This window comes from Oryzias melastigma, linkage group LG4 (assembly GCF_002922805.2).
Source record: "Oryzias melastigma strain HK-1 linkage group LG4, ASM292280v2, whole genome shotgun sequence".
Lineage (NCBI taxonomy): Eukaryota > Metazoa > Chordata > Actinopteri > Beloniformes > Adrianichthyidae > Oryzias > Oryzias melastigma.
This window is the reverse complement of record NC_050515.1, coordinates 23,369,863-23,397,466: the sequence shown is the minus strand read 5'-3', so window position 1 is coordinate 23,397,466 and position 27,604 is coordinate 23,369,863. Positions and strand designations below refer to the sequence as shown.

The 27,604-nt window shown below is 37.4% G+C and overlaps 1 protein-coding gene across 3 annotated transcripts in view; it reads left to right on the top strand.

Annotated features, from left to right (window-relative positions):
* The window catches only part of tgfbr3 (transforming growth factor, beta receptor III), a 90,832-nt gene that overhangs the window by 50,854 nt on the left and 12,374 nt on the right, over positions 1–27,604 (top strand). For all 3 annotated transcript variants that reach the window (XM_024278443.2, XM_024278442.2, XM_024278440.2), the window contains 10 exons: positions 2,581–2,718; positions 14,464–14,647; positions 15,449–15,611; positions 15,940–16,087; positions 20,578–20,755; positions 20,834–21,024; positions 22,319–22,474; positions 22,950–23,054; positions 23,252–23,425; positions 27,021–27,302. In XM_024278443.2, the coding sequence (XP_024134211.1) occupies positions 2,581–2,718; positions 14,464–14,647; positions 15,449–15,611; positions 15,940–16,087; positions 20,578–20,755; positions 20,834–21,024; positions 22,319–22,474; positions 22,950–23,054; positions 23,252–23,425; positions 27,021–27,302 (1,719 nt within the window). The remainder of the gene's footprint in view (positions 1–2,580; positions 2,719–14,463; positions 14,648–15,448; positions 15,612–15,939; positions 16,088–20,577; positions 20,756–20,833; positions 21,025–22,318; positions 22,475–22,949; positions 23,055–23,251; positions 23,426–27,020; positions 27,303–27,604) is intronic.

The following is a 27,604-nucleotide window of genomic DNA, read 5'->3' as shown; positions in this document are numbered from 1 at the left end:
GAGTCGGGGATCTGGTTTGTTGGACCCCATTCAGATTACTTTATACGTAGATAAGTGTTTGGTAATTTCTTCCATTGTCTTGTCTCAGAGGGGCGTTTTAATGACTTTTGCAGTACAGGAATGCGAACTACTCACATTTGTGTTGCTCTTCTCCAGGCATTGTGTCTGTTCAACACTTGAGCTTTGATGCTTCAACTTCACTTGTTTTATTCTCTTGTGGAATGACTTCATCCTGTATGACTCTAAAGGAATTATGAACACATTATGTGTTGGAACATAAATAACTGGCTTGAGTACAATGCTTTTTAGACAAAAGGTATAAAAAGGAAAAGGACTATTATTGTAGCTGCAAAAAATGTGTTTGACATAAACTTGACAATATACTGATGGAATGATAACTATGAAAAGGTCTGAGATTACCAGGTTTGAGTCAACAAACTATGCCAATGTGGATTAGGAAATCCTCAGGACTTTTAGATTTTGAAGAAACTCTGGTTCAAAAGAATGTTAGAGGAAAAAAATAGTCAAAGTAGTGGACTTTTTCACAAAAGAAGTAAGGTGAAGGAAAGCCAAAGCTTTTTTTTTTTTTTTTTGCAATAAACTTATAAAACCACATCATTCCATTTCATTGCAGCCCCAAAGAGTTAAAACTTGTTCCCCTTTAGGTATTTAGTTTTAGTTTTGGTGTAAAATATTTAACAAATATCACCACACTTAAAGTCTCAGTAGTTATACAACTGGATGTGTGAAATTTGTTATCTGCATTTGACCCATACCCTGGGGGAGTGGTGAGCTGCAGACACAGAGGAATTTTTTGGTGGTTTGACCCCCCCATCCAACCCCTTAACGCTGAGTGTCAAGCATGCAGTCATTTTAGAGTCTTTAGATCTTAGATTTGAAACCACAACCTACCAGTCTCAGGGTGGACTCTCAACTGTATGGGCACTTAGTTGGTTGTCTGGAGTATTCAAATGCAGTTTATGTCAACCCCCCCTTTGTCATATTTTGTTGGTTACCAAGGCAGTTAAGTCATATTTTAACATCAACATCACTCTTTCAAGTTGATGTAGTCCTTTACCATGTGCAAACATCTAACCATTTATTTTCAGAACCAGCCAAATCTCTTTCAGGGTCACAGGGTTGTTGGAACCAACTCAACAATTGTTGGGCAAAGGTGGGGTTCACCCTGAACAGGTCGGGACCATGTCCAAACTTGACCAATTAAATGAGCTGTGGCACACAGAGAGGCTGCTGTTCAACAAACAAAAAGTTGTCAGGGGTGGCAGCTTCTTTGGTTTCCCAAAGTGCATTTGACCCTTGATGAGAATGGATGAAAAGAATCATTTAATTAAAAAAGTTGAAACTGAGGACAAAAAAAAAGCAAAGATGAGACTCAATGAACCAGAAGTAACAAATATGACAAGAGCATCTTTTAAAGAGCACTAAACCATGAACTTCAACATACTGAGGGATAATAAAATTATGAGAAAGATGATTACATTCAAACAAGGTGTGACAGGTTCGGCTGAAAGGAAATGAGCAAAGTAGTATTAAAACAGAAAGCTAACAAGCAACTATTGATAAATAAAACCAAGAAAACAAGATATAGACCTAGGCTGTGTCTGGATTCACTCTCTACTCCCAAATCCCCAAAAGACTATATCGTATGGCAGTGTACAGTTCCCTGGATTTTAATGTAATTTGGAAAAATGGCCACCACTTTTTTTTTTTGAATGGCAAATATGACATCACTAATTTGCCAAAGTACTTTTTTAGGTAATCTCCTTTGTGCGACTTGTTTTGTCTATTTTTTAATCGTCAGATTGTTGAATGCAATGTACTGTGGTCTATATTCGCCATTCTATTAAGTATTGATGCACACTGGTCTTTTGAAGAGACTTCTGGGCAATTTATAAGGCACAGTAATTTTGAATAGTAGGTTTGGCTAACAAAAAGACAAACGCCCTATAGTGCTCTAACCGGGGAGCAGTGAGGGAATTCAGACACAACAACATCTAAATTCAAATAGAAACATTTTAAAGGAAGTTGTTAGTCTGAGTTTCTTCACGTTTTCATACCATATAAGTCTATTTGGTTCAAATTGTTCAAATAATTGTAATACAAACAAAAATATATAATAAAAGACCCAAAATAAAATGTATTCATCAAGTTCACCAACAGTTTGAAGGGATCTCTTGGAGCAACAGTTTTAACATCAGAGGCATTGTTGCATACTGTAAAGATGGTAACAAAGACTTACGATTTTTCTTTTTTTTCCCCCCATGAATTAACAAAGCCGGGACTGTGTAAAACTCAAGTTCATGTTGAGGCTTCATATCAGAGCCTCTTTACTGAGAACAATGTTGTGTCTTTTTAAGTGTTATCAGCCAAATGAGTACATAAATAACGTTGAAGACTGATAATGAATAACAACAAAAAAACACTTCTATCTATCTGGAGAGTCTCTTTACCGAAACTCTGAAATGCACCCAACTAGATAAAAAAGGATTTTTTTCCAATTGTTGCAGCTATTTTTGTTTCCACTCGTAAGAATCTTATCAATTTTTTCTTCCTCTCCAGGTTGAACTGGATCTGAAGCCCATCCACTCCATGCAGCACCACCAGAAGCCCCTGGTCTTTGTGCTCAACTCCCTCCAAAGACTGACCTGGAATGTCAAGGCAGAGAACCTGGCTCTGAACATCAAACATATCTTTCATGTGAGTCCCGCAGCACAAAGAGCCTAAAGTCCTTTTCCTCTAAATTGTCCCTTCATTTCCCGCTTTATTTCCTTCTCTATACACTCTGTCTAGGAGTAAAATAATGAAAGGGATCCAGAATTGTAAAGGTAGTAAAGTTACTTTTCTTTTTATTGTGCAAGAATGTAACTGCAGAAGAAATCAAATGGAAGGATGAAAAAAGAATATTAGTTGAAATAAAGCACACTACCTTAGCATGTATAAGTTACTAAATCAATCATTAACTTATTTGGACATCAAAATATTCTCCAGTCAAATGTGTTGTCAAGTCCTCTTAGCTTTGCCTAAATACTTTTTTTTTTTTTTTAACCAAAACTATGACCTGAAGCAAGAATTAGAATGGTGACATAATTTCCATTGGATAACTTTAAAGATTGTTGACATACCATCACGGTGCCCAAAAAGAACCTTCCGTAGGGTAATATCTGAGTATTGACACTAAAACAGCACTAAAGAATACTAAAAGTGGACTTATTATGTCATGGGAAACACTTAGCTGCAGGGCATTGAAGCCACAATCCTATTAGTTCACATATGCCTGTAAAAGTTAACAAATGTCTTCTAAATTCTCTTTTTTTAGCTTCACTAAGTCAGCTGACTCAACTGGTTATTAAAAAACACTTTGTAACGTACGTAGTTTTTGTCCAAACAAAAAAGTTTTTCCAAGCTCAACACAACAATTCAACATTTAATGTGACCGTGCGAACAATGTGTATGAAACAAATTTAAACAACAGTACCAAAAATCATTGAATAAACAATAAAAATAATGATCAATCAAGAAAATATGAAATAACTCAAAATCAAAACATTACCTGTAATTTACGAAAAAAAATACAGATTTATATAAAATAATTGACAGTTAAAGACCCACTGAAATCATCCTTTGATCTATTTTAAAAATGTTTCCAGAGGTCTTTAATTAAGAAAATGCTCTTTATAGCCGAAATACAAAACCTGTCATTTTCTATAATATAGTTTCTGTAGAGCGGCAGTAGTTCATTAGAAATTCACCTCTGAATTAAGAGCCGGAATCTTAGTGTGGAGCAACGCAGCCCCACTTCCCATCACCCATCTGTTTACATGTTGTCATGCTATCTAGCTGTACAGTTTTGAGCAGATGCCAGCTCAGATGAGGAAAATTGAGAGGTACAAGGATCTAGTTGTCTACTGTTGGCATCAGATTGGAGCAGAGCAGTGAACTTGTGTATTTTCTATGTAACAAATACGTTCCTATATGACAAATAAAAATTGTTTTGGTCTCCTGATTCACAACGATTTAAATAAATAAATACTCAGAAATGCAATTTTGAGCTTAAACACCTATGTCCTCCGTCATCAGAAAATTCTAGAACATATTAAAAATCAAATTTTAACCTGAGTTGGGTCTTTAAACTATTGACAAACTGCTGATAACTACTAATAATAATATTAAAATTAGGCTTATGTTGCAGCATAAAAAATAGTACACATATTCATGAAGTCTTGACATGTGAATACTGTTGCTTTGGTCTTATCAGCTTTAGGAAGGCTCTTAGTTTAAATGGGAATCATTTCCTCTCTTTTGCTTTGACCAACTTTTTATGGCTTAGACTGCTAGTTGCAAGGGGCATAAGACAAAAAAGAAGAATGGGCAGATGCAAAGGTGAGGTTTGAGTGCTTCTAAGATAGATCCTGTTGTCACACATCCTTACTCATAAAACCGTAAGAATGAGAGGATGTGCATTTTTTCTTATACAAACATAAAACTGAGAGTCTTTGTGAGCTTTTTACCAAACTTTAAAGCTGTGATCGAACCCACATCCTCGCCTTTAGCTTCAGATCCAAGCTACTTTGAAGAATTTTTAACAGTATGGAACAAACTTATCTAGGGAAGGGTATAATTTAACTTCAAGAGTTCCTGGTTAGTTGTGCAGTAAATAAGGAAAAACATGATATTTTTAAAATTCAAAAACCATTGAGGGAGCAAAATAAATCTGTTTTTTCCCCCCCAGTGTGCCTAAAATTACACATGTAGCTTCCATTTTTAAGAGGCAAAACAACTTTTTTCCATCTATTGCTGCAAGGTTTCTGTCAATATTAAAAGATCTTGATGAAGACTTTAGTTAGGTACAAATGTGGGAGGGAAATAAGATTTAGTGAGAGGCATCCTGATGCAGTCAGGGCCAGGTCCCCTGGGGAGTAAGCCATATTTAGTGAAGGTAGCAGCGGCCTTTTCTGGGAACCTAATATAAGATGTAAAAATGGACCACTACTCCACTCTTTTTTAAAGCCTGTGTATCACTGAGGAAAATTGCATCAAAATACTACTCTAAACCCTAAGCCATGCCTTCATTACACGATATGAAACCCCTTTTTGGGTCTTTTTATGGTCTGAAGGATTTTTCTCTGTTTGCAGCTCCCCAGAAGCGATCATTTTCAATTGTATTGTAACACCAGTTCATTGTGCAGGAATGCAGCATTAGTACACAAATGATTTCCACATGTTGTCGAGTGTTTTCTTGCTTACTTCTCAAACACCAAATACCCTCCCTCAAAAAAAGTCAATAAAATGACATGTTGAGGAGAAAGTCCAGACTCCAGAAAACCCGTCTCCCTGTTCTTTAGTATATCATGGGGTTGTATTTCACACACACACTTATGTGCATTGTGTATTTGACATTTAGAGGCAGTCTGACAAGTGGAAAAAACTTTAAATGTCCCAGATCACTCAGCACTTATTCATATAATAATCATCAATGTTGCATCAGCGTGCTTCCTGTACAGTTTTATTTTTGCATCGTTTTTTTTTCTTTTGTTTAAGGTTTGTTTTTGTGTCAACGCTGCTCTAAAACTGGATTGTATAGATGGTTATCATCAAAAGTTATATGTTCCTAACAAAACTTTTTTTTGTCTCTAAGTTTAGAACATGCTTTAAATGCCTCTAATTGACTTAAAAAATAAACTTCAAAATAATATGCAACAGAATGAAATGAAGCCACAGAGTCAACTCCTTTAAATTTTGGAAACTTTCTCATGTCAAAATAAAGTTGTGCCGTTTATTAAGATGGATGTGCCTCTGAGCTGCTTTGGGCTTATAGCCTGAGGGATTTGTTTCTGTGTAGACACTGGCAGATCAGCCTCTCCGTAAATGTCAGGACTTGTCTTAAGCGCGGAAAAAAGCAGCTGCGCTCTTTAGAGTTTATAGAAATTTTCTGAATAACAGTTTTAACTTTTTTTTAAAGTCCTGCATACACTCTGCTATTTAAACCAGTCTAGTGTAAAGACATTCACTTGTTGCTTGTAATTAGCTGGTATTATCCATAAAAAATGTAATTAAAAATGACTTAAAAGCCTCCAAAGATATTCCTTATGAGGTCTAAGAATTTCAGTATATTTTCAACTAGAAAATGAGTACTACTTAGGAAACAGAAAAAAGGAAAACATCTCTATACCACAAACTTTTGGTGCTGCAATGACTGTTTTGATTGATTTTTAAAAAACATATATATATATATATATATATATATATATATATATATATATATATATTGACGCATCTGTTTCTTCTATTCAACAACATGCACCAAACAAATTTTTTATATAAAATTCAGGCTGTAAAACAATATTTGTAGATGAACTTAATCCAATAGTTTGTACCTCATATTCTAATTGAGATTGGATTGTATTTGTATATAGATATAGTTTCACAAAAGTCATGCCCCTTTAAGATAAAATCTTTACTGTTTTTCTAGTGGACGTTATATTGTCTTCCAAAACAATCTACAGGAATGGAGGTCCCGAAAATATCTCAAAGACTTCTTATTTACAAATGCTTTAGTTTGAAATCTCCAGAGACATGTATTGCATTTGGGCCAAAGTTCCTTTTACCCCTTTTAGATCAAATATTTCTTGAGAGAACCAAATTAAGACCAAAAAGAACCCCACGAAACACATTTTTAAAACCAAAACACACAAAAGGATAGTTAGGCCAAAGCTTCTAAGTGTTCTTCGCCAAGACCCTGAACCCCATATTGCCTCTGGTGGTTACAGGTTGGCGCCAGCGTCAGACAGTGGAGCTGCCATCAGTGTGTGAATTTGTGTGGGAATGGGACTGTGACTGTAAAGCACTTTGGGTCTTCAAGGAAGGCAGAAAAAATGCTATACAAGTACAAGTACTATACTGTTAGTCGTTCTTTCTCTTGTTATTCTGCTAATCCACTTACCCGTATGGACACACAGCAGCAGATTAAATGCTTTCCTATCTGTTTCAAAGGATTAGTTTCACCAATTAACAGTAGCTACCTGCGCCACACTTTGGCCTACTTATATTGACACATTATGTTTTAGAATTAGGGAATAACTATCTTTTAATACAGTTTCAGTCAAGTTCTCTCAAAGACTGGAGCCTGTTTTATACAATCTGTTCACATGTTTTTCTTGATGCTGCTCTTAATGCACTGTTTTCATCCATCTTTATGCGTTAGTGTGTTACAACTAGAGAGTAATGTCAAACCTATCCACTTTTGTGTTGTTTACATAGCTGTGAAAAATGTTAAGACAGATTTTGCACTGCTCTCCTTTGTGTGTTTCCCTCTAAATCTCCCCTTCCCCCTCTCTTTTGACCTGTGAAGTTTTGTAACAGGGTCAAGGAAAAGAGCAGAAGAAGAGGTCAGTAGGTAGCTGTTCAATAACATGGAGCAGAAAAGAACAAGCAAAAAAAGGACCTAGAAAACAAAGTAAAATTTGTGTTTCCTTTGGTCTTTTGCTGTTGGTTCAGGGTGCACTTATCAATATGTTATAAAACAATGTAATAGTAATTTAAAAATAAATAATTTCCAACGTTTTCTTTTTTTTTTTGGCTTTACTGACTTGGACAATAAATTGCATACTCCATACAGATTATTGGACATTGAAAGTCCTAGTATTTTTCGTTTTGTACACAGCCCCTCATCTCCTTCCCCAGCTGATCTTTACAAGCCAATGTTCTTATCGGACAATAGCGTTTGGTTTCTGCCCCTGTCATTACCTCACCTCTTTATTGTCACCCTGTAGATGTCTGGATAATGTTTGACTCTATGCTGTTCAGAAACCATTTGTAGGAGGACCACATATAGACTGAGAGAAAAATAATGACTTCAGCTTTTGTCTTGTACTCGTCTAGCTTCCTATGAGATATAAGCAGAATTAAATTCACTATTTAGTAATAGCTTCTACTTATCTCACACCTACAGAGAATCCTAAAAAGCTGCTTGTTAGCTTAAATTTTGAACACTGATATAAGTCAACTTCAAATTACGCTTCTGGATCATTTTTTTAAAGTATGACTTAAGGTTATAACCCCTTTAAAGTGGTTGTGATTTTTATCCCATGTTAGTATGTTAGGAAAATAGTGCAGCAGTAATCCTTTGCTGTTTTTGTTTTTGTCAGTGGAGTTTAGGGCATTTTAGCTGAAAATCTTGTCCTGACTACTAGTAAATAAAACAATGACCAATTGCTTCTGATGTCAATGGAAGATAAGTCTTGCCAGTTCCCTTTGTCTGTGTTTTCCAGTGAACATGAGATGTTCCTGTGCTGAGAGGAAGTCTCAACACTTCACACAGAAACTGCCTGCCAGACCTCCCTCACTCTTCCTTTCTACTGTAGGGGCTGTTTCCTGGGGCTGGTGGGACTCGGTCCTGCCATTCCTTGTTTCCTGGTACAGTTCTCTTGGCTTTGTAGAGCCGTCTTTGGGAAGAAAAAAAAGAAAGAAAAAGCTTCATAGATGTTCATTCTATTGCCTTTGGCCAAATAACTGAAAGCATTTAATACCCACTCCAATGAAAATTGTGTTTTTAACGTGTCATTTTTCTTATCATATGTACAATAATTTAAGATTAAAACTGAGGGTTTTTTTGTATTGTATTTTTCAAATCATGATGGATCAGGAGCAGACAAAAAACAGCGGTTTGAAAAAGCTCAGACTTGAGACACAACAACTGCGACGGGCAGGGCAGAATCTCCCAGCTCCACTCTATTCTGATGCATCCATTTGCAGACAAATAGATCCATTAACGTCTTAATTTTTCCTCGTCTGAGCTGGAATCTGACTCAAAACTCTACATCTGCATAGATCTGATGTTCTTTGCCATATTTTTTTGCTAGGCTTATATAAGCTTGGGGTTGTGAGGGTCTGTAAACTATCAGGAGAGAGTGTAAACAAAGGAATGCTGGGATGTCAATGTAGGATTAATTCCGTGCCAACAGTCCATCCCACAACCTAGAGGCAAATTTCTAATGAGCTCCTGCTGTTCTGCAGATAAAAAATATGTCTGAAAAAATAATAATATACAGTTTTATACATGTTTTTTTAAATGGGTATAATCGTATTAAAAGATCACTGAAAATGATTTTACAATTGATGATAATACAGTTGGAGTGGGTGATCAGGCTTTTTTTGGGAAGCATGTTGTCAGTATGGTAATCAACAGCAGGCAGCAGTGATTGTGGGAAGACTGTAACACAGCAAAAGACTTGTGAAGCATTGACTAACTTAACTTTGGCAGAGTTTGAAGCAATCCATGTACAAACTAAACCATCCTGACTTTGTGGCCAAAAATGTTTGTCTGTTTGTTTTGGGCGATTAGGGAATTGTCTGTCCTTAAAAGACTATCTGTAGAAAATGGCTTTATGACTTCTAGATGAAACTCCATTTTTTTTCTCTTGGCTTGTGTTTCCATTTGATTTTATGAGATTTGCCCTTTCAGTCTTGTATTTCTTTTATTAGTTGAAGGCTTCTACTTTTTGGCTGTCACATGAATATCTCCCCACTGTAGCTGTGAAATGGAAACTTCTGGTTTTAATCCTATACTATGGACTGAATTGGAACACTGCAGAACAGTTCAGAGACATATGGTTTTGTTTTCTCCTGAACTGGGTCCCATCGTCTCACAGTAACACATCTGCAGCCACAAGCGTCATTAACTCCACATATCTCATCAAGACGGAACAGATCAAAAAAGCCACCAAAACCTTAATTGCATTCATATTAACTGAAGAGTTGCTGCATGCTCGTTCTCTGTCAGCCTTTTCTGCAAATTCCAGGACTCTTGTTTGTTGCAACACCTCTTCTGTCACTCACTGAAGAACTGTGTCTGCAGAATAGCACTATGAATCTGTCATGTCTTAATTTAGTAGATATATTTTCTAGTTATAAAAGCTACCATTAATGTACAAATCTTTATAATAAACTCTATGATAAGCAAATGATTTCTCTCACAGAAGTTAAACTAACAAAATGTGTAAAATACCTAAATCTGCTGAACGGTTTTAAAAGGTATAAAACGTTTTAATACATATAAAAGAAGTATTGACTTTGGCATTCATATTTAGTATGAATTAAAGATCAATATGTTTATTTTATCTTGGACATTGAAATAAATTAGTTGAAAATGTGTTATGTGTATTTTAACATCTACACTACATGATACAGTCAGAATGCTACTTCTTCTTGTCACTTCCACACAGACAGATCTGTTCTTTGCTTGGAGTTTTGGGACCTGTTTGGTCACATCTGGATCCTTAGAGAATACCTGTTAAAGTGGACGTTCAGGGCTCATTGATAATAGAATTCATACAATTTTATTTATCGCAGAAAAAGTTAAAGCAAAATTCTATTTACGTATACTAAAATAGACGTTTATTATGACATTCATCAGATTAATAAAACTGAAGTACATTTAAATGTACAGTCATACAAAAAAAATCAAAATAAACATATAAATATTGGTGAGTGACAGATTCTGGAAGTTGTCCCTCTATAAAGATGAGCTTATTTTGTAATGTTCATCGTAGATTAACTTTAATTGTGAGAGACTGAATATAAAAAAACAGGAAATCACATTGTATGATTTTTAAATAACACATTTGCACAATATTGCAGAAAATACTGCAAGTATTTGATCAATAACAAAACGTCACCTCAATACTTTGACATCTGTAATGGCCAACCAGTGTTATATTACAAAGTTACTTGTAGATCTTCAACAGGTTGCTGCACTTTGTAGCTTCTGTTTTGGTCCATTCTTCCAGGCAGATCTTCATCACATTCTTTAAACTCCCTCCACAGGTTCTCTTTTGGATGAAGGTCCAGAGACTGGCTAAGCCACTCCAGGGTCTTGAAATGCTTTTCATGTAACCACTTCTTTGATGCTCTGGTGATGTGTTTGGCGTCATTGTCATGCTGGAAGACCATCCCAGGTTTCATCCTCAATGCTCTCACTGATCGGAGGTTTTTGCCCCAAATCTCACCACAGACGGCTCCATTTGCCCTTTTCTTAATAGAGATCAGGCGTCCATTCCCTTTAACTGAAAAGCAGACCCAAAGCGTGATGTTTCCACCCCTATGCTTCCCTGTGGGTATGGCGTTCTTGGGATATAACTCAGTATTCTTCTTCTTCTAAGCACGTTGAGTGTCGTATATACCAAAGAGTTCCATTATTTGGTCATGGTGGAAAGATTACGGTCTGACTGTTTTACCCTTGTGCTATCTTATGGGGTCCAGATGACCCCACTTTTAATGTAAACATGCCTTGGTAGCACAAGGGTTAATCAGTTCAAACAGGTGCCATCAACCCTTGTGCTATCCTAGGCATATTTACATTAAAAGTGGGGTCATCTGGACCCCACACAGCACACTGAACAATTTTTTATCTTCACTGGTTTCCATGGCAGACATAAAGTCCTGTCCACCTTTGGCATTGGAGGAATCACACATCAATGTAAGGGTAGGGTCATCTGGACCCCATAAGATTGCACAAGTGTTGATATAGGTGATGATTGGAGGAAAGAAGTAAAGAAGTAACAGGTCTGTAAGTGACAGAATTCTTGTTTGTAGAAAATATGCACAAATTTTCTTCACCATCATAAAAAACTTTTTAAAAAATCAAAAAAATGTGATTTTCCAGATTATTTTATTTGAAAGTGTATCTATGATGAACATGATAGACCTCTCTCCACTTTTTATTGAGAAAACTTTCAGAATTGATGAATGACCAATACTTTTTTGCCCCACTGTTTCTAATAATAATAATAATATAAATGCTTCAACAAAGGAAAGGAAGCAGCACTTTTTGTCCTTCGGTTGAAGCAGCATAAATGTGAATGCGCAGCTGCTTCCTCCAGCTGCTATTAGTTGGTTGACTGGTCTTAAACAAAAAAGCAAGTATAGTGAGTTTGTTAAAAAACCGCTCTGAGTCCCTCAGTTCCCTTCTGAAATTCCTGAGGTTTTCCTTGCTCTGAAAAGCCTGGAGCTAATTTAGCTTTCAGGCTTTTCCCTGTGATTCTTTGGGACTAATTATGGTTGGATTCCAGAAGTTAAAGTGATAAACTCTGCTGAGCTTGGCAAGAAGTTGGAAGAAACCCCACCCCTGCCCCTCCCTGATGGCTCAGGGCACCACCCTGTTCCACTTCACCATCTTTCTATAAGCTCTTGCTGTAGTAAACACACTAAAAATAGTTGAGCAAAATTCTTTGACAGTCTGTCTGCAGTATTTACAGCCTCTGGTGACAATGCCAGGAACACAGAGAGGAGCGTCCAGAGGTCAGACAGATGTTACGCATGAGGACCTGAAAAGTTATGTCTGCAAAACTTAAACACACCAACGGATTTTATCTGTTATTATAAAGCTAATTGCAGTCTGGAGCAACTGCATAACCTAGCTTTTAAGAAGCGATATTATGTACTGAATGAGCTCTGTGGTCTTATGGTAGAGTGTCCATCCTGCGACTAGAGGACTGTGGGTTCAAAAAAATGAAATTGGGAACTGTTAAAGAGTAAAATATAAATATGGTCAAATTCCTCGTAGCTTAAAAAAATCTGCATCAATTCAGAAAAAAAGGTTTCCAAAGCACAGCTGGGACTATAGATCCCCCAGCTGATGGGTCGAATGCAGAAAACAAATTTCACACTCAGGTGTGTGACAACTAATGGGACTTTAACTTTATTGTGCTTGGATTCAGTTGGATTGAATGTTTTAATTTGACAGCTGGAACTGTCTCAGCTCACACGTACACTTTCTGAAAGAAAGAAAAACAATCCTGGAAATAAACTAAAGTGTGTGTTTAGACTCATTTGGTGGCTGGGTCCAGATTTACACAGATGTTAATGTTTAACAGTGAAATGGAACACATGGATTGTGCACCATATTATGCTAAAAGTGGCCCTCCTCTTACCAGAAGTTTCTATATCTGTCTTTTTATCCCAATTATTTCTTTTTATATGGTGTATTGGTCTTACAGTAAATGTTTAAAAGCCTTTTAAAAAAAATTACCTTTCAACCTTGAATTCATCTAATGAAATCCCATTTTCTTTCCATTGGTTTCAATTACATTGCAGGCAATCATTACATTTTTTTCCAACTCTTACTGAGTTTGAAATAATGAAAATAAAATAAGCAACATCCTTTTAAGAAACTGCTGGTTGGAACTTTACAGTTTTTGAAAAATTCAAAGTAAACAAAAAAGTGCTTTCACTGCTTTAGCTTGAATGCATTCAACGGTTTCCTTTGGAATATTTTGTTTTCTAGGAGTATACGTTACAGGTCACAGTGTTAAGGTCATTAGATTCTTGGTTTGAATCATCTGTAGTTAATCCAGATTGTTTCAAGTAAAAGTTAGAACCTGCCAATTACAGAAATTAACACTAAAATAAATACGTCTATTTTCTTTCCACACTGTCTCTTTAAATCTGTATCTTTTGTGGTAACACTGCAAACACGGCCGTGGTGCAGTGGTAGGGCGGTCGACTCCTGATCAGAAGTGAGCGGGTTCGACTCCGCCATGTGTCGAAGTGTCCTTGGGCAAGACACTGAACCCCGTACTGCCTCTGGTGGAAGGTTGGCGCCAGTGTTCGGCAGCGGAGCCACCACCAGTGTGTGAATGTGTGTGTGAATGGGTGAATGGGTCTGTGACTGTGAAGCGCTTTGGGCCCTCGAAGGAGGGTAGAAAGCGCTATACAAGTATACGCCATTTACCATTTACCATTTACAATTACAATTAGTTATTTGTTTTACCATCTCCAATTTTTTTGTTTTAAGAAATTTGTATTTTTAAGTTTCCCCAGCGTTCAATGTCCCAAAAGCCAAATTCCATGACCGGGGTTTGGGCCGCCGAGGCACTCGCCTTTGACTGCCACCCAAACCACAATGCACCGGCCCCTTCAGAGCTCCCCTGCAGGTGGTGGGCCCACTGGGGAGTGATCCCACGTCGCTCCTTCGGGTTGGACCCGACCGGGGTCCGTGGGAGGAGCCCCGGCCACCAGGCGCTCGCCTCCGAGCCCCAACCCCAGGCCTGGCTCCAGGGTGGGGCCCCGGTTACGCCAATCCGGGCGACGTATCGAGAGAAGCCAGTTGAGGTGGCTCGGGCATCTGGTCCGGATGCCTCCTGGACGCCTCCCTGGTGAGGTGTTCCGGGCATGTCCCACTGGGCGGAGGCCCCGGGGAAGACCCAGGACACGCTGGAGAGACTATGTTTCTCGGCTAGCCTGGGAACGCCTCAGGGTCCCCCCAGAGGAGCTGGAGGAAGTGGCCGGGGAGAGGGAAGTCTGGGCATCTTTGCTTAGACTGCTGCCCCCGCGACCCGGTCCCGGATGAAGCGGAGGAAGATGGATGGATGGATGGATGGAAGTTTCCCCAGCAGTTTGTTTTTATTATTCTACTGACTGTCAAATATTTCTCCCTGTTTCTTGAAGGTCTCGTCAGGCTCAGAGGTCTACTTCAAGACGACAAACTTCTCCCTCTCCACTCGTATCATCCATGAAACCCTTCCCCATGGCAATGAGCACCTCCTCAGATGGGCCCAGAAGAAGTACAGAGCAGTCACCTCTTTCTCTGAGCTCAGGACGGCTAAAGCCGTCTTCATCAGAGTCGGAGAAGGTTTGTATCTGAAAATTCAGCCCTCACAATTCTCCTTCAGCTTTAGCAACTTTAGCTTGCTTAAAAGACTCACTCCAATGAGAATTGTGTTTTTGGTGTTTTTAATATATTCTTGTGGCATTTTTCTGATGATGGAAGACATCTAAAAAAAATAAGCTTAAACTTGCATTTCTGAGTATTTCTTTATTCAGATTATTCTAAATCAGAAAACCCTGTGATTAAACAAGATTAAAAAATGCCAGATTTACCCAGAAGGCTAGTTTTCATTTGTGGGTGTAAACAGATGGATGACGAGAAATGGGGCGGGGTTACTGTGCGCCAACAGTCCCGCCCACAACTCAGAGACAAATTTCGAAAGAACTCTGCAGAAACCGTCAACAAAACAAATTTGATTTTAGCAAAAAATTGCATAAAGTAAAAGACCACCAAGAACGCTTTTGCAATAGATCATAAGATGATCGAAGTGGGACTTTTAGCACAGCATCAAAAATCACCATACAATAGAATACTAATTCAGTCTGATGACTACTGTTCAGTATTGAGAAAGCTGAGAGGTTAAATGTTAACTTTTTGTCCTCCTTCTGTCAGATTCCTTTCTTTGATAGGCATACAATGCACTGTGGGTAATTGTGTTTTCAAACCCAGTAGTGTTCTGTAATTTGCACCTCTTGACATGAAACAGAACCTTATTCAAACAGGGATGTGCTCCAGCTGACCTCTCTTGGTGTTGTTGGCGATGCAGGTGTTTCTGTAAGCAGAGCCTCTATCCAGCTGCTAACACAGTCATCCTTCTTTCCACAGATTCAGAGTTTTCTGACACCTGCAAGATCGACACCAAGTTCTTCTCTTTAAACTACATGGGCAGCTTCTATGATCTGCAGCCGTCCAACGGCTGCATCCTGTCTACGCCAGAGAAAGGCAGAGAGATCCACATCATTGAGCTTCAAAGAACAGACTCCAGCAGGTGGGCAGCAGAAACATACGATATAAATATGTATTTATGAAAATAACATGCTCTCATTAGTCTGTTGTTAATCACAAAGTCAGAAAAACCTTATTTATACTGTAGAAGATATTTAAGAAGTTTGAAAGTTCTTAAAATGTTCTAATCTTCACTTGAACATCAAAAGCCACAAAAAGCAAATGGGATTTTTTTTAACCTACAGTGCATTGAATTCCTTGTCTGTTGTGCATATGTCTGCTGTTTTTTTGGGAATACAGCCAAGTTTTATTTAGTTGGCCAGAGACGGAAGGCAAGATGACACCCTGCACCATTTGTTTTTTTTCTGCAGTGGTCTCCAGGTGGATGTCATTGTGGATTTGGGGCCTTCGGAAGGCAATAGCCTAGTGTTTAGTAACGTAGTCCTGGTGCTCAAATGTGCCGAGCCCGTGAAGTGGGTTATCAAACCTCACAGCATGATTGGGACACTGGAAGTCGTGGTAAGATGAAGAAATATTAACAAACAAATGCTTATTCTTATATGTACATGCATGCTTCTTTGGCTCGTTTGACAGTGAATAACAGAGCGAGGATAGCAGCTTTAGAGAAGCATAAAAACTCAATAGACAAAGTCATCATATAACGTTAGAGCAGGAACACAGCAATACTTAAGGCCTGATTCACATCAAATGAAGTATCAGATTACATTAATTTAAAACAAAGACGATTCTCTGCAGCCACAATCATAACAATGTCTTACATCCTCCATACTTCAGTTATCTGCTGTTGTCCTTTTGAAGTAAAACCTTTATTCTTATAACTCTGATCTGTCAAGGCACCTAAGAAAAGTAGATTTTTTAAAAAACTTTCTATATCAGATACATTTTGGATTAAGTTGGTACCACACTGTATTTTCTCCAAGTCTGCTGGAGCTAACTTAAAAGAACAAATGCAGTTTTGCTTCGAGAAGCTCTAAAAAAATAATACTTTTTCACACATTTATTGCAATTGTCTGGTTTTGTTTTTACTAAATGATTTGCACTCCTTTTTTGTAGTTTCTCATGTCTCTGTGGGCTCTTTCAGTCTTTTTCTACCAGTTATTGTAAAGGTGTGCAGAGGCGATCCTCTTCCCCTCAGAGTGTAAAGCTGACACTGTTGCTGTGCAGCTAAAGCCACCAAGTTCCATTTTTTTACGCGTCTGTGTTTGCACAGCTGCCTGACTGCTGCTGTATATTTAACTCTTCAGGTCTTAAGTTTCAGGTCAAACCATTTAGAACTTCAGGATTAACTGGGAAATGTTGAGAGACATCTTTTAGCAGAAATGACAACAAAAAAAATCACTTTTTAGTATTATAGGATAGTGATTTGTTGTTATGATTAGATTATCATGTAAAGCTAACCTAATTATCATTATGAAATATAATGATAATCTAATGCGAGAAGCATTAGAATCTACTGTATTTATAGTTTAAAAACTTGGACTTTTTCAAGTGAAAGCCCTTTCGATCAGAGACTTTTTCAACATAAAAACTAAGTTCAGATGACCCTTTTTAAAAGTTCTTCTGGTATAGAGCCCTCCTGGATGAATGAGTCTTTACAGCTACTGTATTTATGTCACAAGTTTATCACTATTTTGGACCCTTAGTGGTTGTGTTGTGACTTTAATAGCAAAGCAGAGTAATAAATCCTTTCCAGTTTTTTTCTCCTGCAAACATTCTGCTGCAATTGAAAACTATTTTAAAGACCAAAATATGTGCATAGTCTGAAAAATAAACTTCCTTGCCTTCATGAAGATATAGAAACTGCATGTTGGCCTTTTAACCTGAAGCATAAAGTATATAAGCACAGGCTTTTAGGTTCAGGTTTTGTGTGATTTGTGTTCTTAATTACCTCAAGTTGTCCTGTAATTTATCTAGAAGGGAAAAATGCAAGAACCTTCCCTTGATTGCTGTAAATGCTGGTTTCATAGCAGTTTGTTTACCGTTAAAGGCCACCATGGTATGATCATTTATCAGTCCTTGTTGCGAGACCCCCCACTCTAAGCGTTCTATGTGCAAACAAGCTAAAATAAAACAGCAGCTTTAGTTCCAACTCCATCCCTTTGAATCACTTTGCTGCTACATAATTTCCCCCTGCATTGATTTTTTTTTTTTAAGAATCCTGTTTATTATCATACAGAGGGAGACTAAAATGGTAATTTCTAAGAATAGGGGTCACTAATGTACTGATTACACACTGCTAGAAACTGGAGTCATATGAAGCATGTGTGTACTTTCATGTATACTACACCATCTGAAAATTATTCTCTTAGATTTACTTTTATAGACTTAAAAATGTTTTGATCCCTCTGTTTATAAAGAAAATCCCACTTTGGTTACTAAAACATTTTGGAACTGACAAAGAAAGAAGTAAATTATTCCTCTACTGCTTGACTTTTTTATTTTTGCGGAAAAAACAATTTTCCCAATTTTTTTTTTTTTTGGGGTATCTTGGCCATTGCTTTGTTGCCTCAAGGTAACATTGTGCGACAAGAGTAGTAAAACACCAGCTAATCATTAATTGTATTTTCATTTGTATTTTACAATACAACAAACACAAAATAAATAAACTATGTAAATATAGAAGATCTAAACAACAAAATACAGCTGGAAGAGAAAATATGTGAACCATTTGGAATTACTTGGTTTTATGCATAAACTGGACACACAATTGTATTCAATAAAAACATGAAAACATGAATTGGTGTGATTTAAGCAGACAATGTTTTTCTCCATCCCTGTGATTAAGATTGGAATAAAAACAAATGTGTCCATTTTGTACAGAAATCGAGGTAATCCCAAATGGTTCACATACTTTATTTTGCAACTTTATATCTAAAAATTGTATTTATGCATTTCTCATGGGTTTATTCAACATCTTGAGTCTGATGTTCTCTTGAAAAGAAAAAAATATTTGAGAGAAATAATTGCTATAACTGCTTGCACATGCATACACAATAACAACTGATTCCTCACTGAACCTTGAGGTCACAAGTGTCCCTTAAACCTGATTCATTCCTCCACTTCTGAAACTTCGCTTCACCTTCTCAGGGAATCTCCTCGAACAAAAAAATCCTTGTGTCCCATTCCTGTAATTGTGAATCTTATTGTGATTATAAAGTAAAAAAAAAAAAAAACATTGAGTATGATCATAAACGCGTATTTACGTTTGAATTAAATAAAAAACTAACTTCTCCTACAGTTGTTATTAACCCTTTAAGACACAAAATCTTTAACATACTGTAACTTTTTAACTGTTAGCATAATTAACGTCATTCCAGTAGATTTTCGACGAGCCGCTTTTCTCCTTCAAAATCTACTGGAATGAAGTTGATTATGTTAACGGTTAATAAAGTCAGTAAATCCAAGAACATAAACACAGGAGCTCCGGTGTTAAAGGGTTAAAAAGTAGTCGGCTCTTTCAGTGGTTTGATAGACTTATCAAGACCAAGACCTCATGTCTGTCAGAAAGATCCCACACTCCTTTTTATTGCTCAACAGAGATGGCTGTGGGAGAAAAAAAAGAATCACTCAGAGGGAGCGGCAAGTTTTTGAAGGGAAAACTAGCGTGTCACTCTTTAAATGCTGATCAAGTTGTAACACGCTGTAACACTTAAAGAATAAGAGAAGGACTTAAAGAATTCACGAGACCAAAAAGTACACATGTTACTCATGTTCATGGTCTGCTGATACTAATGAATAATCATGAAGTCATAGCTGTGATTTAATATTACAGATATTTGGGATTATAAATAAGAGACACATTGATATAAATTCAAGAACTTTTATGTTAGCCTAACCAATTTAAGTATATACTTGATTTCTTATTTTGCCATCATCTCAAAGTATTTTTGAAACTTTAGTTAGACCATTAGTTTAGACCATTTAGAATAAGACTGAGAAAGGATAAGAAAGGGTGTAAAACATTTGTTTTTATTCTTCATAATATTGATCAATTGTTTGATTGACATGGTTTATTTCAAGCATAGAAGTGGACATTATAGGACAAATAAAATTGCCCATATTCTTCAAACTCAATAGAGAAATAATTAAATCAATTGATTAGAAAAAAATGCAGAGTTACCTTTGTCACATTTGATTCATTAACTATCGTAACTATTAACTAAAGTCAAGTAGAGTTTGATTGATTGCTTGAAAAGGAGTAGGAGGAAGCAAATTTATAATCCCACATGTAATAGCCTTTATATTATATAAAAAATATATTTTTTAAATTATGTCATCCAACTGATTGAGTCAATACTTCAACACTTGCCAATTTGAGTTACAAACAACTTGATAATAAGACAAAAATATTTTAAAAGCCACTCGACTTAAGAATAGCTCCATTAAAGTACAGTGTCATCAACCTCAAACAGTAACTGGCATTTCTGCATTCATCAAACATGTTGATATATGTGGAAAATAACGTTGTTTTCTAAAATAGAGCTTTGAAGATCTTAAAGAAAGAAGAAGTGGAACCATCCATTTCTTTACACTGTGGTCTGCCTGAAAAAGTGTCAACAAGCCAAATTGTACCTCAGTTTGAGATACCAGTTTGATGTAGAATTATTAATTTGAAAGTATCAAAAATATCAATTTGCTAATAAAATATTTTTTAAATCTAGTGCATAGATATATTCGTTGACGGCCACATTATGGTGGCTGTCAACGAATCTGTTTTTTTTCTGAAATGTTTCATACATTACCATTTACATTTCAAAAATTCTTCACCTGGTCATGACAACATTAATTAAAAAAAAGTAGAATTTCTATGACTTAGTTGAACCCAGTCAAAGGTGTGAAGGTAAACAAAAAAAAGTGACAGAGCCAACATCGTCTTAAGTCATGATATCAAAAACAACTAAAAAAAGTAAGTTTGATCTCACATCTATAATTTTTGGTTGTTTGGTCTTTGAGATTGAAATATCTCTTTGTGTTTTGTTTTCCTGTAGGCCTCTGATGCTGTGTGTGAAAGTTCACAGATGTTAGCGTCAACGGTCTCCAAACAGAACCTGCCATCAGGGTCCCAAGCTTTGATCAGTTGGGCTCAGGACCACGGTTACGGCCCGGTGACTTCGTACACCAGCGCCGCTGTGGCCAACCATTTCAGTGTCACTCTGAAAGAGCCAGGTAACCTCACAAAGTCCTACATAACAAGATAACGTTCACTAGTAAAGCTTCCATTGAGTAACTCTTCGTTTCTTTTAGAAGCTGTAAGCTCTATAGAGCATCCTGGACCAGAATTTGTACCCTTTTCCTCTTCATTTCTTCCTCCTTTTTCTGACGGTCTGCTCCCTGATCCAAGCGAACAGCCTGACCACCAGGGTTTGGTTGTTGCTCATGTTGTTCTGTGTGAAGATGATAAGATGGTGGTCGGTATCGAAAAGGAGAAATTGAAAGTGAGTGAACAGAAGAAAAAAATCTTCTATTATTGATTCTGCTGGACAAGAAGCAATCCTTGTAGTATTTTTCCTTCCTGCACAATGGATTGGAGTTTTATTCTACAGTGTTCCCTCGTTTATCGTGGGAGTTACGTTCTTAAAATAACCCAAAAATTGAGAAACCTTTATTTTTTATTATAGTTCTAGATTTTTTTTAACATTTGCACACATTTTTCTCCTGTTTATACTCTCAAAGTTCATACCTTCTTAGAAACATAATTATAGAATGAAGGCAAGTTTGCAAGTTGAACGCAATTTGTACAGGAGACACAGCATGGAGGAGATTGACAAGGTCTGTAGCCAATCAGGATGCAGAACGCAATGAGCTTTAAAAAAACAATAACAAAAAAACAAATGTGAAAAAATTGCAATAAAAAATCAGTAAAACAGTAAGACCACAGAAGGTGAACTGCATTATAGCAAAGGAACTCTAAATTCCACAAATAAAAATACCTTTTTTTCATTTTCAGCATTCAGATAAAATACTTCATAGCTGTTCCAGTGTAATGGTTTGGTGATTTGTCCATGATTGTACTGTTAAATCTTTTGCAGAAAGGCCTCTGCAATAACGTTTAGTTACTGTCTTGGGTGAAAATATCTTAACTTTACTATTCATAATTTATTTGTGTATTTATTCTACCACAAAGTTTTTTTTCTTAGAAATCTGTTTTGGAAAAATAAGATGCAGAAAGTGAAGTCATCAGGACACGCAATGCAAACATAAACCCAACAGAGACAAGTTGTCATAACAATCAGGAGTCTCGTTATGTTTCTGCTCCACTGTGATTACAAAGTTCTGTCATAAATCTTCCTGTTACCCGAATTTTTTAATTTCTGAAAACTTTGCAAAAATCTGAAGATCTGATTTGCTAAAATAACACCACAGCAAATGAGGGACACGGTTATGTAAGCAAATCTAACGTCTAACATTTACATTCAGTAATTATATGTTTTAACTGCTGACATCTTTTTGCAGAGAGCTAGTAAACATCAAATGTAAACAAATCTTAAAGGCTTCCAAAGATTTGATGTGTGAACACAAGGTTGCCCATCGCACAATAGAAACTAAATAGAAGTCGTAATCAGAAGTTTATGAGATTTGTTTATTTCCTGAAAACTTCACAATTCTGCCTTAACATTTGCATCTCTTTGCATGTACCTGTTTCTATGTAGTTTGCATTATGTGCTATTTAAGAAATGTAATTCTCATACAGTGTTGCTGATTTTTATTTTTATTTTTTTTTCATCTTAGGAGAAAGGGTTTAATAATCCCGTCCTGACATTTAGAGATTCCAGCTGTAAAGCAACAACCAATGCAACTCATTACATCCTGGAGACCCCTCTTCATGGCTGTCAAACCATTGAATTCCCCTTGCCAGATAGTACAAAGTCCCTCCTTCTCAACTCTGTAAGTATAAATCTAGAATCACTTTTATTTTGTACTTAGCTACATTTTACTCAACATAAAAAAATTCTTCAACTTCTATTGAGGGTGTTAGTTCTTCATCTCTGTGTGTTTATCTTTAAAACAGAAGACTGGCCTCAGGATTGGTCTACTTTTTTTTACTTTTCTGTTTGTGCTTGAATGCAGGGACGTCTTCTTCTAATTTAGGAGATTCATTTCTAAGATCAACTCCAGGATGAACAGTCCAGACTTCTGTTATTTCTGTGTTACAATGTATTAAATCAATTAGTGACAAGTCAGTGAACACTAGAGTCTTGCTAATGGCAACTTTCTTCATGAATTCAAACTGAATGTCATGGTTCTGCTCTTTTGACAATTCAGTGGATTTCCAACTGTTTTGCTCTAATAACCTCACCACTTCTAAATGTGCTAAAGCTTTGCTGTCAGCCATTGATCGAGGTTTCTCTGTGGATTGCAGGTTTCTGTATATAATGTCGAGATAAACGATGGGCCACAAGATCCTGAAAAAGTGGGACATGGGTTAGGACACTTATCAGAGGAAAATCAACATTACACTATAGAGGTGAGTCAGCAGATTATGAGCAGTCAAATCCACGTCTTACATTTTTACTTGCTTAATAGAAATAAGCAAGTCTTTCCTCGTTTAATTCTGTCTTCATTAGTATTGACACAATGAAGGGTTTTAATTTAGTTTTCCAGTCAAAACTATTTCCAGATCCCTGCAGTTTTTATGTGTCGTTTGTTTTATTTTCCTTCTAGGTCACCTGCACTTATAATGAGCCGGAAACACCATCAGAGACTGTACCAAAACGAGGCCTGCAGCCCATAAGCAGCATTACGTTCAACATTGAGTTGTATGGCACAAATCTCTTTGATACTCCACTGCGCCAGGCCTTCTACACTCTTTCTCAAAACCAGACCGTGTTTGTGGAGGTAAGCTTGATGTTAAGAAAGTATCACTTTTATAGTTTAGTTGTGATGCTGGGAACTTTGTTGTCAGAATATGACTTTATTGACAAAGCTGGTTTCTGTCTGAGAGAAGACCTCTTCTTGCTTTGATATCTGTGTGGCGCTCACAAGGTCAGTTTGTGTTTTGTCTGTTTAAAGCAGTAATGGTAACACTCTCTCTGACCTTTCACCCTGATTTTATCTCCGCTCTGCTTGGAATGAAGTTAGTCATTTTAAAGATGGTAATGACAGATTCTACAAACTTTTGAAGATGCAGCGTATGATATCAGCTGGAGATACTTCTCTGAGTGTGAACAAAGCCGTCTGTGTGTCTGGCACAACAACTTTCTGCCTGCTGAGATCTGAGGCTGTTGACCACCACAACTCACAGTTTGAGTAGGTTTTTATATGTCCAGGGTACACCTTTCATGAATTTTACATTATAGTTATAATGTATTTACATTATACATCAGACGTAGTTATTTATTTGTGGTTCTTTTCCCTTAAGGCAAATACCAGTATTCTTTTTTTTCCAATCCTGTGTACTGCACAAGTTTGTCCATTTATTTACACATATGTATCTTTTTGTGACTTAGCGCAGGCTCACACCACTAGCGTTACAGCTCCAATGCGAGCACTGCAGTCTTTACATAACTTTAAAAGTGCGAGATGAAATCCCACTGCAGACGTTCACGTCCTGCGTCTGCGGCGCTGCAAATCCGTTTCGCTTGGTTCAAATTTTCGCCGGACGATGCAGCTAAAATCCAGCAAACAAAGGGAGGATTAGCGTGAACATATGTGAGTTTGGAGTTTTGCAAGGTCTGCAGCAGAGCCTGTGGCTGCAGCCATCCATCCATCCATCCATCCATCCATCCATCCATCCATCTTCCTCCGCTTCATCCGGGACCGGGTCGCGGGGGCAGCAGTCTAAGCAAAGATGCCCAGACTTCCCTCTCCCCGGCCACTTCCTCCAGCTCTTCTGGGGGGACCCCGAGGCGTTCCCAGGCAAGCCGAGAAACATAGTCTCTCCAGCGTGTCCTGGGTCTTCCTCGGGGCCATATTAGCTACTGGATGGCTGCAGCCATCCAGTAGCTAATATGAACCTTCGGCTGTAGCTAGACTGCTCCCGCATCGCTAGCCGTGTGAGCCCGGGGTAATGCTCTACTAACAATTAGGGTGTGGTGTGAGAGCACTGTATGACAGCGTCACCTCTACATTAGGGGTGTGCCAAAATATCGATATTGCGATATATCGCGATATTTAGTCCTGTGATCGATTCTCGATGGGTTCTCACCAAGTATCGATATTATATTTTCATTTGAAGAGGCTGTTGCGCTGAGAGTGCGAGTCGCGCGCCAGAACTATTGAGCAGATGGGTGCGCTGCGTCGGACTTTTAATAGCGATGCACGCACTCATTAGGGAGAAGCTCCGGTGAGATTCAGGCTCTGTAGCGTGTGTGAAGCATGCCTACCTGTCAGCATTTATCCTCCATCTGTAGGAGATCCAGCCGGTAAGAAGTGACTTTGTCTGAGCGCTAGAATGTCAGCTATCACTTACTTGCTGTGTTCTGTGGGAACTGGGCGCGCGCTTCGCAGTTTATTTGTGTACACTTCAGGGACCGTCGGATTTTTCGCTTTCATGCACTTCAATGTTTAACCTGCTGCTGTACGGTGTAACTTTGCTAAATTTATAATGTGACGTTTCCAAACAATGTAATTACTTGTTGCTAATGTTAATTTAAAGTAATTCTTAAATAAATAAAGCAGGATTTGATGTATGAACTTAAATTTAAAAGTAATTAAACTAAAGTACATGAATTCACTGTAAAATTAGGGAGGTTGCTAATTAATTGAAGCACTTAAAATTATATTTATTGCCATTATTATGTGTGTTTTAAGGTTTTTACCTATTGACTGCTGACTGACCAAATGGAAAAATGATAAAAATTGGAAAAATAATCTCAAGTAACAGTCTGAGTAAATCAGCCTTCATTTTTGGATGCTCAGCCCTTTTTAAGTGAGAGAAAAGTGCACAAAAAATTAGGTCAATTTTGAGAGAGGCTGTAAAACATTATATTCATCATCCTTTGGTGTGACGTTCTTTTGGAGGTAGATAGCTGTCACTACTTGACTTATTTAATTTTTGTTCTGTTTACAACAATTCTGCACTAAGTAGTGTCACTGCTGATCATGTTTACTATTGTTAACATTGAATCTGACAGATAATTCCAATTCAGTTGTTGTCAATGTTTGTCAAAGACATAGTATTACTGATTTCAGCAATTTTGCACAAAAGTGTCTATAATTTGTTGCACAAAATAAGAAAAGTTGTTTAGTATGATTGTGTTTAAGGTAAAAAAGATAAATGGGGATATATTTCCCCCCAAAAACATGTTCTATATAATGGTAGTTATTAGAGAGGATTTTTACCAATTATCGCAGTATCGCGATATTATCGATATTGTGAGCCATGTATCGCGTATCGTATCGTATCGTATCGTGAGGTACCAGTGATTCCCAGCTCTACTCTACATCATACCTCTCTGAAACTTACATTTGCCTTGCGAATACTTCATGATACATTTTCCTCTTCCACAACCATCGTACGTTCCATTTCCATTGAGCCTCAAGGGAACTGCAGAACACACCTGAACTCCACTTAAAATGGTTCTCTGAACCGGCTTCTCCTCCAGGCAACCCAAAAACTTGTTACACACATACAGGTCAACCTGTAAACCTCAAGCTGTCTGTTTTATAAATCTGTCACTTAGACGCACGCTATGTCCGAATTCCTTCACTACTCACTATATAGTGCATTCGCCATTTTGTAGTGTTGTCCAAATCAACAATTTCAAAATCCAGAGCACTGGAAATTACCCAGAAGTCTTTGCGGAAAACTAGCGTGCATCGATGCTCAATAGATTAGCAAATATAGACCACAATGCATTGCTCAAACAATTTTTGCGAAAAAAAACATGTCTTGTAACTAACTGCTTAAAGGGTAACCAAACCCTAAATAAACTTTTTTTGGCTGTTGACCTCTATAAATGGGACTTTAAAAGTGCTGTCTGTTGGTCATTGCCACATTTTTGACAAATAAAAATAAACTTGTTTAATTCTTGAAAATATAGCCATAAACTGTCTGTGTGCTGCCCCCTAAAGGTTGAATCGAAGGTATTGCATTTGAATTTTGTGATTGGTCAAACCATTTAAGTCCCAAGTCATTTAGAAGTTCCACACCATGATCTGCAATTCCCGTTATGATAACAGTCCTGTTCCTCAGCTCCACCCCTGTGACTGGATTTTCAAATGTTGGCTGTGGGTGGAGTCAGCCTCCAACTTCCCTGTTTGGTTACCCTTTAAGTATTTTGAAGTTGAGTTATTTCATCTGTACTTAAAATCTTCTTTCTTAAAACATTTTACCAGTCATCCAAGTGACTTCCTCAGTCCACTCATTGAGTGGTGAAACATTTATTGAAAATAGATTTCAACTCCAGATGCCTTGACTCAACTTCAAGACGTCACCTTGATAAATTAGAGCTTTCGCTGGTTGATTTTTCTTGTCCTTCATTCTTTTCAGGTGACCTCATCTGCATCACATCCGGATGTGAGCTTCGCTATCACATCGTGCTTAATTTCTCCTCACAACAATCCTGAAATTGACTCGGACTACAAACTCATCGAGACATTTTGCCCTGTGGATGACTCCATCACCTTCCTGCCTTCTGGCTCCTCCTCAGGGATGGAGAATAAACGCTTTAGCTTCACCTTCTCCTCAACATTCAACAGACCTTTGCTCTACTTGCACTGCCAACTGTCTCTATGTTCCAAGACAGCTAAAGGGAACCAGCAACTGCCACTGGTGTGTGATGCAACTGTCATTATAAGATTTGACAACTTTGCTGTGCAGCTCATTTGTTAAAGTAGATTTAGTGCATCTGTTTTTGCTGACTTAACTGTCAGTTCTGTCACTGTTTGCCAGGTGTCAGGCTGCAGGCAGTTTGTTTTCTCTGCAACTTTTATGCAATCTTTAAAGTCCCACTCCAACTATATTTTTCCTCTGTTAAATCGTTCCCACTGTTTTTTTTAACTATGATTATGCCATTTAAGCCAAAATTTAAAAGCATGAATTGTTTTTTAAAACAATTTTCTGCAGCGTAGCAG